At 36.7% G+C, this 15,095-nt stretch overlaps 1 protein-coding gene across 1 annotated transcript; it reads right to left on the minus strand.

Moving 5' to 3' along the window:
* Window positions 1–4,925: 4,925 nt before the first annotated feature.
* On the minus strand, window positions 4,926–15,056 carry LOC121861506 (general transcription and DNA repair factor IIH helicase subunit XPB-like). Its single transcript, XM_042359302.1, has 3 exons — window positions 15,014–15,056; window positions 10,937–11,074; window positions 4,926–9,171 (listed from the first exon to the last, which is right to left on the minus strand). The coding sequence occupies exons 2-3, from the start codon at window positions 11,057–11,059 to the stop codon at window positions 6,925–6,927; spliced, it is 2,370 nt and encodes a 789-aa protein (XP_042215236.1). The 5' UTR covers window positions 11,060–11,074; window positions 15,014–15,056; the 3' UTR covers window positions 4,926–6,924.
* Between the last annotated feature and the right edge of the window lie 39 nt (window positions 15,057–15,095).

A 15,095-nucleotide genomic window follows, 5' to 3' on the forward strand; every position in this document is an offset into this window, starting at 1 on the left:
CTCTTAGCCGCTTGGGCGATCGGTCACGTCTCTGATTACTTTCCTTTTTATCCTCTTCACCAATCGGCTCGTTAGCCGCTTGGGCGATCGGTCACGTCTCTGATTACTTTTCCTTTTCTTTATCCTCTTCACCAAAAGATCGGCTCGTTAGCCACTTGGCGATCGGTCACGTCTCTGATTACTTTTCCTTTTCTTTTATCCTCTTCACCAAAAATCGGCTCGTTAGCCGCCTGGACGATCGGTCACGTCTCTGATTACTTTTCCTTTTCTTTTATCCTCGCTCACCAATCACTGATCGGCTCGTTAGCCGCTTGGCGATCGGTCACGTCTCTGATTACTTTTCCTTTTCTTTTATCCTCTTCACCAAAAGATCGGCTCGTTAGCCGCTTGGCGATCGGTCACGTCTCTGATTACTTTTCCTTTTCTTTTATCCTCTTCACCAAAAGATCGGCTCATAGTCGCTTAAGCGATCGGTCACGTCTCTGATTACTTTTCCTTTTCTTTTATCCTCTTCACCTCTTAGCCGCTTGGGCGATCGGTCACGTCTCTGTCACGCACTGTTGGCAAGTACTGGGCATGCACCGGCTCCTGAATGTACCTGAACCTGCTCCAGTGTTGGTCAAGTCTGGTCTTGAAAGGACTCACTCGGTGCCGTCACAACACTCTCTGGTAGATTGTTCCAAGAGTTCACAACCCTCACTCCGAAAAAGTTTGCCCTCACATTTTTCTGGACTTGCGGCTTCTTCAATCTTGAGCGTGACCCCTTGTGGGGCGAGCGTCCGCCAGCTCCAAGTAGGACACTCGACTGAGTAGTGCACCTTGAGATGCTTATACACCTCTATTAGGTCACTCCTTGCTCGCCTGTAGTATAAGCTAGGCAATTTCAGGCGCTCCAATCTCTCAGGGTTAGGTACTGTGTTGGTATAAACCCTCAGCTAAGCCTCCAGGTCATATGCTACTCCCCTGCTACGTGACAGGGTGAGAGTGAGGGGTCTCGCCGCCACAATACCTTGTTACTAAGTTTAAAACTTCATGATTAACTTGGAGCAGCTCACAGTTAATTATTCACTAACTTTATAATTCTCTCGGTTACTATACTGCTATCCAGCCCTACAGTGAACTATAAGCAGATGTGTACTGTATTGTACTGTACTGTACAGTATTGTAATGTATATTCAAACATGCTCTCCAAAACAAAAGTTTTCATATGAGACGAATGTTATTTTTTAACCTTCAAAGTACAATGGTCTAAGACATGTCGTTATTTTTGCTCTCTCTCTCTCTCTCTCTCTCTCTCTCTCTCTCTCTCTATATATATATATATATATATATATATATATATATATATATATATATATATATATATATATATATATATATATATATATATATATATATATATATATATATATATATATATATATATATATATATATATATGTCTTTCGTCTTTATTCAATTCTTTCAGAGACATCTGAATAAAGACGAAAGCTAAGGTAATCCGTTGTTTCCATTTTCCCGTGATTTTATCAATTTATCTTATCCACGTTTTCATTGTGGACATAGAAATATATATATATATATATATATATATATATATATATATATATATATATATATATATATATATATATATACATACATATATATATATATATGTGTGTGTGTGTGTGTGTGTGTGCTACTTGTATTTATACTTTTTCCAACACAGTACAATATTCTGACACCAATATCCGAAGTGTTGTCAGCAATATTTATCTTATGTGAGTAAACCAATGATGTGATATATTATCTTGTATCAGGAGTGACGTCACATTTATTATATTCAGCAGGGCTGCATCATTGTCTGCCGCATAAAGGAAGTGCCTTATTCTTATCTTTGCTGACAGTTAACAATTAATCTTCAATCTATCAATATATTTATAGTCACTCATGCAGATCACTTGGCAAGATTATACGTGTGTGGTACTATTACTTGTAGTAATAATAATAATTATTATAATTATAATTAACGGTTTATTGAAAAAGTTCAGCAGCCCGAAGGCTGAAAATATAAATTAAACAAAAATGACTTATTACATACAATCTGGGGGCCTCCACATATTATAATATTTTATTTATTTGTTTATTCATTTGGATTATTTTTATTTTCATTCCTTAAAATTCATGTTTATCTATTCCATCACGTAAAAACTATATTCAGCAAGAAGCGTGATAGAAATTAGGCTAGCTACTCCTTGAAATTCATGAATACCTGGTTTTCCTATGAACCGTATATTTTTAATGAATGCTATTGTTTGTGTTGTTAATAATATATTTAGAATTCCACAAACATATATTGATTAAAAATTAACTACATGGAATAACGAAATTGAGATTAAAAAAAAAATAAAATATTTTTTTTATTATCACTTCCATTACGAATGCCATCAGGGTGCTGTGTTCTAATTCCCTCAATATAACTGCAAATGGCTTCAAAATTCCCCAAAGAAGTGTTCAAATTTCAAAATTTTCCCAGGGGGCTTACAGCGCCCCCCGGAACTCCCACATATTTAGGCTCGCTTCACTCGCCACCCCACCCTCCACAAAGAGGCTGCCCATGGGCCTCCACAGGTCTAAATCCGGCACTGGTGTGGGGGTAGTATTAGTGTGTGTGTGTGTGGTAGCATTTGTGTGTGCGTGGTAGTATTTGTGTGTGTGTGTGTGTGTGTGTGTGGTAGTATAAGTCGGAGTTCTTCCCCATCCAAACAGGGGTTAAACAAGGATGTGTACTGGCACCAACTCTTTTCCATTTTCTTGGCTGCCTTCCTTACTCATACCAGTGCCAATTTAACCGGCTGGGTGGACATCGTCTACGGGATGAAAGATCTTTTCAACATAAGACAACTCCAGGCAGGAACAAAGGTGTCGGCAACTTCCATTACTGAACTTCGGTATGCAGACGACCTCACCCTTGTCGCTCACACTGAACACTACCTACAGGAGATCCTGAACACCTACGCAGATGCTTATGCACGCTTCGGCCTTGAGGTGAATGTACGTAAGACTCAAATTCTCTTCCAGCTGCCCCTGGTTCAGCCACACCACCATCCATGCAGCTTAACGGTACTACCCTCTCTAACTTTACCTACTTTCGGTATCTCGTCTCCCACCTGTACACCACTGCAGACATCGATGAAGAGATTCAACATCGGATCAGATGTGCATCTCAGGCCTTTGGCAGACTCCATACCCATGTCTTCAGCTGTAATTATCTACAAAAATTGAATGTGTATCGAGCAGTGGTCCTCCTCACCCTGCTATATGGTAGCGAGACATGGGTCACATACAGGAGGCACCTCAAGGCGCTTGAAAACTTCCACCAACTTAGTCTACGTTCCATCCTCTTGAGTTCGGCGGGAAGACAAGAGAACAAATGCCAGTATTCTCGCTGACACCAACTGTAGGAGCATCGAGGCTACCATTATCCATGAACAACTATGCTGGACTGGCTATGTTACTTTTTCTTTTCTTTTATCCTCTTCACCACTGATCGGCTCGTTAGCCACTTAGGCGATCAGTCACGTCTCTGTTACGAACTGTTGGCAAGTACTGGGCATGCACCGGCTCCTGAATGTACCTGAACCTGCTCCAGTGTTGGTCAAGTCTGGTCTTGAAAGAGCTCACACTCGGTGCCGGCACAACACTTTCTGGCAGATTGTTCCAAGAATTCACAACTCTCACTCCGAAAAAGATTGCCCTTTCAGTTTTCTGGACCTGCGGCTTCTTCAATCTTGAGCTGTGACCCCTTGTAACAGGAGGGTAGGGTGTCCATTAACCATGAACAAAAAAAAAGAGGCAGATCACCCCATTTAGGAACTCAAATTTCAAAAGAATTTCCCGGACACTCCAGCTGTAAAGCGCTTGCTAATCTCACCTCCTCCCTCAAGGGATGGCACCCTTTTTGCACTCTCAGACCTCCATCTGACAGATCCTGTGCACAGCCGTGGTGTGGGGTAGTACTAGTGAGTGTGGTAGTATTAGTGTATGTGGGGGTAAAGACTTTGTTAGTTTCTTGGGGAATAAAACAAATTTCCTTTGTACTTCACAGCAAATATGTACCCAAAAATATAATACAGGTTGACAACTCTTTATCCGAAATTCCGAAAACCGAAAAAAGTATTTGTGGAGCAATTATTTTTATTATTTTTTTTTAATGGGTATTAGCCCACCCGGGCACATGTCACTGACCCACATCGGGACCTGGGGGGTGAAAATGTAATAGTAATAATAATTATAATAATACAGGTAGTAATAATAATGATAATACAGTAATAATAATAACTATTCATAGTAAATAAAATTTTTAATAAAAAATACACAAAAATAAAATAAGAATTACAATAATACTAATACTAATAACAATAATACTGTAATAATGAAATAATAATAATAATAAAGAAATAAAAGAATGAAAAAAAAGATCAAAAGTGAGAAACATGATCTAGACCTATGAATTATTATATATTATTATTATATTTTAGCCCCCAGGCCCCAATGTGAGTCAGTGACCTGCTGTGCCCGGGTGGGCTGATCCCTGTAAAAAAAAAAAAAAAAAATCTGAAATCCGAAAAATTCCAAAAACCGAAATGCATCTGGTCCCAAGGATTTCGGATAAGGGATTGTCAACCTGTACAGCACAGTATGCAGTACCTGTATTATAATCATATTTCTTGCTACACTAATTATGTAACTTCTCAGACTTAATTCACTCATATCTAGTACCGGGTAAACATATTTGGTAGATGCAGCAAACATGGTAATATTAAATAAACAAAACCATCAGAATATAACATGAAATAAGTTAGTGGTCCATCATTTTTGGCTAGAATGATGGGATAGGAATAATTCATGTACTATTGTATAAGGATAATAAAACTTCTTGATTAGAAAGCAAAATATACTAGTTTATTTTTTGCCAATGCAAAATATACTTTGATAGACAAATATTTCCTATACAGTACTTTTCTGTAAATTTCATGCAAAATAAAATTTGGTAATAAGAAAAATCGTTATAGATTATATTTGGACCTTAGATAAAGTGTTCAGGCCTTCCATTATTACAGAAAATCATTTTGCCAATTTATCGACTCCAGTAAATGGATTTGGCTCATCCTGGAAAAATTTCCTGCCTTTGGGAATATATTGGACAGTGGCATTTTTAGAGCAAGTTTATGAGTATCACACTGGAACAGGATTTGCTGTATTTACTCCACAACAAAAGAATGAAGGAAATAATGATTACAAATGGAACCAATAAAGGACAGTCACAGTTAAGAAAACTTTCTTTATAAATCTGTAATTAGTTTACACATGTCCCACACATGATAAATATAACCACCTCTCTAACAGTACTGTACAATACTGTACTTGTATAAAGTAATACAGTGAGCAGAAGACAGCACTGTACTTGTATATCAAACATGCTCAAGGGTTGAAATTAGAACATCCAAATGACACCTCTGATGTAATCAACTAATAAAATGCTCAAGTTTCTCTGTACTAATTTTACCAGTTTAAATTATTTACAATACATCAGTTTTTATAAAATCATTTCACGTGTTTATATTTACACTGTTACACATAGTAGGTAAAGAACTTTTGCTTTCAGATAACTATTTTATTTATACCAGAGCCAAGGTGGTCCATAACTGATCATAATAATGTACACTGTACTCATTCTTCATAGTGTACATTATTATGTAATATTTCAACTTTGAAAGATGTACACCACACACACACACATACATACATCTATGCAGACACATGTTGTCATACACTCTCACAAATGTACAGCATAAAGAGCAGATAACTGGTCTCAAAACAACTTCTGTATATTTTTTTACCAATCACTAAGCAACAACTTCTCTTGTACACATTACAGTCAGTTGTTAAATTCATTATTTTATTACACCTGAAAGTTTGGGCAAAGCAAAAATGTAAATGTATTTACAGTTTCTCAACTGACTTAAAACTTTTTTCAGTAGTATCTACATAAATCAGTACAGGAAAACAAACTTTCTTGTCAAATAAACATGCTATGAAGTAAGACAAAAAAAGCATTTGATACAACCATCTTTACATCAACTTAAAATGCAACATTTATTGGGCCAATATAATAACTGACTGAAGGAAACAGACCAACTACTGTAACCACAATTCTTCAGAGGTCATTTGGAAAACAAGCATTTTGTTTTTTTTTGGATTTAATTATCATATTTAAATACATTAACATATACTGTCCTTCATTATAGGAGGAGAAGGCTTAAAAGGGTGAAAAGAAAATTTTAGTACAGGTACACCACCGATTTTCCGGCACCCTTGGTTCCAAAGCCTTGCCGGATCATCCGTTTTGCCGGACCAACCAAGGTCACGTAATAATAATTCAACAATACACCACTGACCCACTAATTATACACCTCCTGTGTGTCTAAAGCACCATGGACTGCTAGAAACTTAATCTAAATAAATGTTAAATGTAAATTAAACATGAAAAAGCCTTAATTTTGAGCAAGATATTACTGTACACACTTTGTTCTCAAATGCACTACACTAAGGGACAAAAAAATTCTCTTGTGCAAACTATGTGATGTTTATACTCAAATTATTTGTTATTGTGCAAGGATTCCAGCATTTCCCAGCATTGCAAGTTATATTCTGCTAAGTTTAGTCTGTGACATTTTATAAGATAACAAATTTAAGCCGAAAACTACCCTCACCCTGGCTGGGAGAGAGGGAGGGAAGTTAAGTGCCCTTTCGTAATTTTGTCCGGACTAAAGGAGGTGCCGGACCATCAGTTCCCGAAAAATCAGTGGTGTACCTGCATTTCTTCATACAAAATATTGATTGTGTCAAGAATAATACAGTATACAACTCCATTATTGTTTATGACCTGAATTTTTTGAAGAGGTAATGTTGGTGGTCTTTCTTTGATCCCTTTCTCCTTTCGCCGTAAATAGAGTCATCAGCACCTGACATAGATCCCATGTTGCCCATCCGGCGCTGAGAACCAACTCCACGCTCACCAGTAACACCTTCTTCGAACAAATCTGCATCAGATGCAGCCAGGATTTGTTCGATGAGCTGTAATTTATCTTCTCGAGTGGCATAGTGAAGCTGTTCCTCGTTCATGCCCACCATCTGGGCTGGAGTAATCACTTGGTATGCATAACCCTGGTTGATGAGGAAACTCTGCCTCTTGCGTGAGTAACCCATTTCTCGTGTGTCCTGAGAGAGGAGGGCATAAAAGAAGGCATTGAAATTTTCTGCGATGGCACCCTTTTTCGCTCTCAGAATACGACCTAACCTCTGAGCTTCTTGACGACGAGATCCACCCTGAGAAGAGATCTCAATCAAGACATTTGCCTCTGGAATGTCAAATGAGGTGTCTGCCACTCTACTGAAGAAGATTGTGTTAACTTTAGGATTTAACTTGAAGTTCTGAATGATGGTCATCCGCTCTTTCTGTCCAGTCTTTCCACAGATGTAAGGTTTTTGCATAGTTTTAGCATAATGTATTAATGCAAAAACTTCATCAATGAAAACAATGATTTTGTCATTGCGATTCTCATGATATTTTATGAGAAATTCACATGTTCTGAATTTGTTGGGATTCATTGCACAGAGCAACTTGATTTTTTGGTCAGATACTTTCCCCACGAGATATTCCCTATAAAACTCAGGGGTCATAGGGCACCATACCTCAGCACACTGTACCTTGGCAATGAATCCCTCTTTTTGTAGCTCCAGCCAATTGGCTTCATACAATTTAGGACCAATTAAGAAGTTGAGGTCAGCAATCTTATCATCTTCCCTAACAAGAGTTGCAGTTAATCCTAGTTTACAATGTGACTGAACAATTGTTAGAACTCTCCTAAACATCTTGGCAGGTATGGTATGCACTTCATCTAGAACCATTATACCCCATTCCTGTTCCTTTAACCAGTTCATGGTTTGCTCAGCTTCATACGCTCGTTTCTGGTTATGAGAAATCATAGCATAAGTTGTCACCAAGATACCAGCATTGAAAGGCTTGTCCTTAGCATCAGAAGTGAACCTGCAAATCATATCATCTGTAGCGGTGGACCACATCTTAAACTGCTGTTTCCATTGCTCAACTGAAACGCCAGAATTACACAAAACAAGAGCCTTTTTGTTAACTGTACAACAGGCTGTAACTCCCACTAAACTTTTACCAGCGCCACAGGGGAGTACAATGATACCTGATCTTGCACGACCATTTCCAAACATCTTTCTTAAGCTCTTCTCTTGATAGGGCCGTAACACTGCAGATGGTTTGAGATCAATTTTAATGTCCTCATTTACTGTGTCATTTTTAAAATCATATTCAGCCAATAAGGGAAAATCTAGCCCAATGCATGTTTTCTGCAAAATTTCAATTTTGTCTTGATTGACCTCAAACGACAGAGTCTTAAGATTTTTATCATCCTCCTCCTCTTCATCAGCTTTATCAATTTTTTCATAAAAATCAGTGATGTCTTCAGGTACATTTTCCCCTTCCTTGGTCTCCCCATTAGCTGTATCACCATCTGTCTTCCCATCAGGCTTCTGTTCCTCTGAACCTCCTGCCATCTGAGCCTGATGACTTGTAAACATTATAGCTTGGGATTTTTCCTTCTCTGTGCTCACTACTCCTTCACTCGGACTCAGCATACAGTCCTGAATGGCTGGGTGTTTGATGAGCTTCTGAATAACATCTGGGAAGTCACTCTCAACATAATAACGATTTTTCTTCAAGACCAACTTAACTTTCCCATAAGATAATGTACAACTCTGTATAAACTGACAGATTCCAGGTGGTAAGGATGTCTTGCATAATCTCTTAAGATATTCTATTATATCATGGGTCTGTAAACCAACACTTACTGCTGCATAGAGTGAGTACGCAGTCAGTTTGTATTCATGAACATGTTCCGGACGACAAACTGGTTCAGCGATGGTGATGAGAAAGTCTTTAGCGTGTTTATAAACAGGTGAGAAAGATTCCAGAAAGATGTGGCCATTGGTGGCTATCCAAAGGGGGCGAGTCTCATGGTCCTCTCTGAGCTCCATTTGTGATCGATAATCAAAGGCTCCATACTGGTCCTTTGGGGTCACCTGATCTCCACGTTCCTGAAAATCAAATTTGAAGCATTAAATATGGACATTGTAGAAGTCAGTTTTGTCAGCTGCATTAATGTAACATACAAAGCTACATCTGTATCAAACATTCATGAACAAAATGAATGTTAATATGTAATGAAATCATTTCCAACACTAAAATCTTAATAATGTAGCTCACCTATATTCCAACCCCCAAACCATTAGCATATACTGTACAGTACTGTAGTTATAATGAAAAATACTTAATTGTATATTGCCTGCCAAGTCTGTATCCTCACTTAATTATCAAAATATGTCGTCTGCTTATATTAAGATCAATTAATACAAAATAAAACCCACTGTTTAAGCAACAGGTAATTAAGACAAAAACTGATTATATAAAATATAAATGGTAAGACATGATTAAACGTCTATGTCATATACAGTACACTCATTAGGCTTGGTTGCATGTACTGGCTCTAGAATAACCATGACCAGTTCTTGCCACAGTGGAATACTGTACAGAGAATTGGTTGACCGCCTGACTGACTGGTAAGCCGACAACTAGTAGCTAAAGAGCATAAACTGAAATCATTAGTGTAAAAGCATTTCTTCAAAGACAATTAGTTTTTCTAATTCATGTTGCAATGGTCAAATTTCTGGCAAGATATTTTTTTTTACATCAGGGGCTGTTTGCTTCATGGGGAGAGTTAATGCCTGGTGTCATGAGAGAACCTAAAGTTGCCATAGTAACTCAGCCTGTCTTTCCTAACTTGACACCTTCAGCCAGTTGGCAATTGGCTCTTGTGCTGGCCATTCTTGGGGTCTAGAATAGTACACCCTCTGCTGTTTAACATTAGCTGATGTCTGTGTGGCTGAGTTGTTAATTAATCACTGCACAGATGAAAACATTATGCTCTACACTGGAGTAGGAGGAGAATGACAGACACACCCTGGATGCAAACTCTTATGACCAGAGTGAAGTGGTTGTTGAAATATGCACTACTCACTTTGCAATGACCTAATAACTCCCTGCATAAAATGGCAACTCTTAATTCCAGAGATTCTATTGTAAGTGGAGAGTAGAAAACCTTTAGATTAAGTCCTAAGGCTGAGTAACATGGGTCCCCCAGAAAGGTAGTTTTTATCATATGTAAATACCTGCACCGGTTAAGGAAATTCGCTCTTACGGATTTTGTAAATTATGACCAATAAATTCAGGATACAAACCAAAAATTTGCCCTTCCAGAAATTGGGTAAATTTTTAAGTTTTTTTTTTCAATACTATTAGAACAAAAATTCACAGAAATTATAAAATTTATTTCGTGTGGATTTCTTGGTGGTTGCTACAATACTGTACAGGGCAAGGCAGGAGTCAGTAGTGCCCCTCCGTCTCCCTCCCACTTCACCTGATGTAGACACTCAACATCATTTGTGGTTTGTTAAATTCAAGTATTTTGTAAATTTATTATCATATTATATCATAAAATAATCAATGTATGTGTTAAAAAAACTATATATTTTCATTCATAAATGTGCTTGCATTACGTCTTTTTGCCGAAAACATTTCCTTGGGAACTCATCTCCAATACCCTATATAATGGAAGTCAATGGGAAAATTGGTTCCGCGTTACGGAATCACGTTACGGACAAATTGTCAAGGACACATACCTTCTGTAACCTGGGGGATGCCTGTACAGTATTCCTGGATGAAATGCCCTCTCACCTTTACATTAACAATTTCTCTTGTTAAATACGTAACTAAAATCCCAAATTTGATGAAAAGTGTATTTACCTCAACATTATGTTTAGATGCTTGTGGGACACCTTCCAGTTCTGCTCCTTCCTCTTCATCAGAGATTCCATCGTCCCGCCTCCGCTTTTTTCCTTTGTCATAGAATCTATGTTTTTTCCCCATGGTTCCAGCCACAGTCTGAAATGGAGATGATATTTCTAACCAGCACAGTAAAGCCTAAAACTTTAGGCACTTAAAATCTTAAAAGGTAAAAAAAAAAGTAGACAAATAGGCAAGACAAACGGCTAAAAGAGGCACCGTAAAACCATAAAAACGCATTAATTACCGTATTTTACTAACAAAATAATTATACAAATATTATGTATAATATTGCAAAACTATTAGTAAAATAAATGAGTTAACCAATCAATTTGTTGCAAAATAACTAATTCTTATTAATTTTCCTAATTGAGACTTTGCCATTTCTCTAAGAAAAAGTGGAATTTTTTATTATTTATTTTATTTTTTTAACAGGGATCAATCAGCCCACCCGGGTACAGGTCACTGACCCACATTGGGGCCTGTGGGGGCGAAAATGTAATTATTATTATTATTATTATTATTATTATTATTATTATTATTATTATTATTATCATCATCATTATTATTATTATAATAATAATAATATACCTAGTAATAATAATAATAATAATAATACAGGGCTAATAATAATTCATAGGTCTAGGTCGTGTTTCTCACTTTATCTTTTTTTTCCATTCTTGTATTTCTTGATTATTATTATTATTATTATTATTATTATTATTATTATTATTATTTTATTGTTATCATTATTATTTTATTTTTGTGTATTTTTTATTATAAATTTTATTTCCTATGAATTATTATTACATTTTCGCCCCCCAGGCCCCGATGTGGGTCAGTGACCCGTACCCGGGTGGGCTAGTCCCTGTTATATAAAAAAAATAAATAAATAAATAAATAAAATGTTTTGCTCCACTAAAAACTTTAGGTTTTCGGAATTTCGAATAAGGGATTGTCAACCTGTATATGCACAATTTTATACAGGGTACTGAAATTTAAAAAAAAGGCATCCATGGTATTTTCCCTGAACATCCGAGGTCTACTCATAACTGATAAACTTAACCGGTATAAATCCATCAACTGTATCAATCTACAGCATCCCTTGCTATATGAACAATTGAGGTACAAAAATTCGCTAATACATATTTCCTATATAAACACCTATTTCTTGTGTTATGAAAGCTTCCCTTGCTTATTCGAATTTGGGTCCCAGCAAAATTTAAATTGCTGGGGCAGTCACCTTGGGAGACATGCATCTCCCACAAGGCCATGTCTTTCCTTCTGCCATTTATTGTATGTGAAGTGATCTCTCTTTATACTCGTGTAATTGTCCCATCCTTTCGTAATGGCGTCCAAGCGTTCTGCTGAATCTCACACTACTGTACTCGTACTACACCGAAGAAAATACGAAAAACTGTGACTCAGCCATCACTTCCTCACCCTCTTGTGGTGAGCTCAGACTGCCCTCCCATAAGGTAATGGACCAAAGTTATACTGTTTTTAATGTGTTAGGAAATAATTTACAGTAGTTGAGTACTATTATCATTATTTAGGTAGATTAATTGTTGTTCCTGAACCGATTTCATGTTTTTAGGGTATGATATTGGTGTTTCCTTGTCACTGGGGAACTGAACCCTATTTTCCAACATGTTCTTCGATTCGCTATTTCTAACTCTTTTATAGAAATGGCAGAGTAGAAAAGTCAGACTTAAACCAAACAGAGGCTCCAGTAGAAGCTTTTTGTTGATGACACTACTGGACAATTTATATTTAAGTTATAAATTTATTTCTCAATACAGTATTGTGAACCACACCACCAAAAATAATCTTGAGAAATTTAACCAAAAAATTTATGAGAAGTAATTGAAGAAAAAAATCACTTGAAGGTTAGGTTACAGGTAATACTCTGAAACAGTATCACAAGTTGATCACGAAATTTGTCTATACTGTACTGTATTGTAATGTAGAATATAAACACTTTCTTACATAAATAAATTCCCATAAAATTACACAAATTTGCAATTTTTGTCACATAATTGCTGTGATATTTTTCATCTTAAGCCATAATTTATTTCTACCCAATGATGACATTTTCAATGTTTACAAAACCATTCCATACACAAGAATACTTCCAGTAACTCCTCAGCTATGACTCATTAGAGACATGATGAAAGCATCCTAACCTATCCATGTTAGAAATATATATATATCAGGTTAGGTTATGTTGGTTCTTCTTACCTATGATAAATCATACAATGCAGCAGAGGAACCTGCAGCAGGCCTATTGGCCCATGCTGGGCAATCACGTTTACACCCAACCCCTATCGCTCATATATCCGTCCAACCTATATTTGAAGCTACCCAGCGTGTTCGAGTCAGTGGTGATGTTTGGTAACTTGTTCCACTCATCCACTACTCTATTTCCAAACCAATGTTTACCTATCTCGCGCCAAAATCTAAATTTGTTTAATTTAAAACCATTGCAACGAGTTCACTCCTGGTGGGATAGTTTGAGTACCTTTGTTATATCACCTTTGTGTTAATTTTTTCCACAGAAGTTCTTCTCACTATAGTAAGTATTTTAAAAGAGGTAACAGCTTTATATTTTAATTATACTACTGTAATTTGGTCAATTTATAGATTCAACCATGGCTCTTGAGTTGAGCAATTTGTTTTTCCAATGGTTTAGACAATTTTCAGACACTTGGTATTACAGGAATATTATCGTTTACATCATCCAAAGATTTTTAGGATTTTAAGTTTTGAAATCAGGAATTTAAACATCTCTTAACATACTTTTCTTCTATGACATTTTTCCCGCTTGTGATTACTTTAAGAGAAGATCCCAATAAATTATTGGAAAATCTTTGTATTTTTCTAAGTCCTTGTTATTGTTACCACCATCTGAGAGAGCTCCTGTGTGTTAGTGTATTGGTTTCTATGCTCATTATACATGCACAATTGTTCTTTGGACATTGATTGGTGGGTATGATTTTGGATCAACCAATCACAGCTTGGTATAGGCCCCGGCCACCTCAGTCAGAGAAAGCAGCCAGGCAGTACGACATGTGGATGACAAGGAGGATCTCAAGACCCCAATTCGGAGTCTTCCGAGTCTGACTAAGTTAAGGTGTAGGGTTGGGTTGGGTTTTGGATTATTCTGACCATTACTATTGCAAATTACTACTGTTTTTTTTAGATTTTCGGCCATCCAAAACCCTTTATTATTTTTTGCGATTTACTCTGAAAGTAAACATGAACGGGAAAAATATCATAGAAGAAAAGTGTCTTAAAATTGTCTAAACAACTGATTTCAAAACATAAAATCCTAAAAATCGCTGGATGACCTAAAGTCCTAAACGCTAAATTTACCACTTTTCTTCTATGACGTTTCCCTCACAAATTACCTAAAATACCTAACCGGACGGCTCCGCCCCCCTGGAAACCCCAGTATATTTAAGTCATTTGCAAGGGAATTGTCAAAGAAATGTGTCTTAAAATTGTCTAAGCCATCGGAAAAACACATTGCTCAACTCAAGCCGTGGTTGGTCGAAACTACAAATTTACCTATATTTTTTCTCTACTGTATCTAAGTTCATAAATCAACCGTAGTGGGCAGGGCATGAAAGAAGAGGGAATTACAGGGTAAAACGTTAACCAAAATAAGGTTGGTTAGGTCAGGTTCTATGAGGTTCATTATTATTCACTTGCGATGGAAGTGTATAGAATGAGTGTCAAAATGAGATGTATCTATTGCACGTTTTAAAATCTCAGATTCCATGGTTGCACGAAACTAAATTTTACCAAAACATCAACATTATTATTGAAATGAAGCTCAGGAAGAAATGACAGGACTATTGGCACACGTTGATGATAACACATATATATCCTATCTGGACAGAACGCTTTAGTTAGTTTGTTTAATTTAATAAAAACACATAGATATATGCTTTAAGTAACCAGGGATATCATACATAGCACACATAGGTTCCTGTTAATATAGTTTCTGTATATAAAACCAAGAGAGGATCTCACCGAACGTCGTCACTCCAACCCTCGACCTGACTCATTGCGATTTACATTATATAAGTCTTATTTATATTATTTGATTTTATTC

The sequence above is a fragment of the Homarus americanus genome, unplaced genomic scaffold (assembly GCF_018991925.1).
Source record: "Homarus americanus isolate GMGI-L3 unplaced genomic scaffold, GMGI_Hamer_2.0 scaffold24260, whole genome shotgun sequence".
Lineage (NCBI taxonomy): Eukaryota > Metazoa > Arthropoda > Malacostraca > Decapoda > Nephropidae > Homarus > Homarus americanus.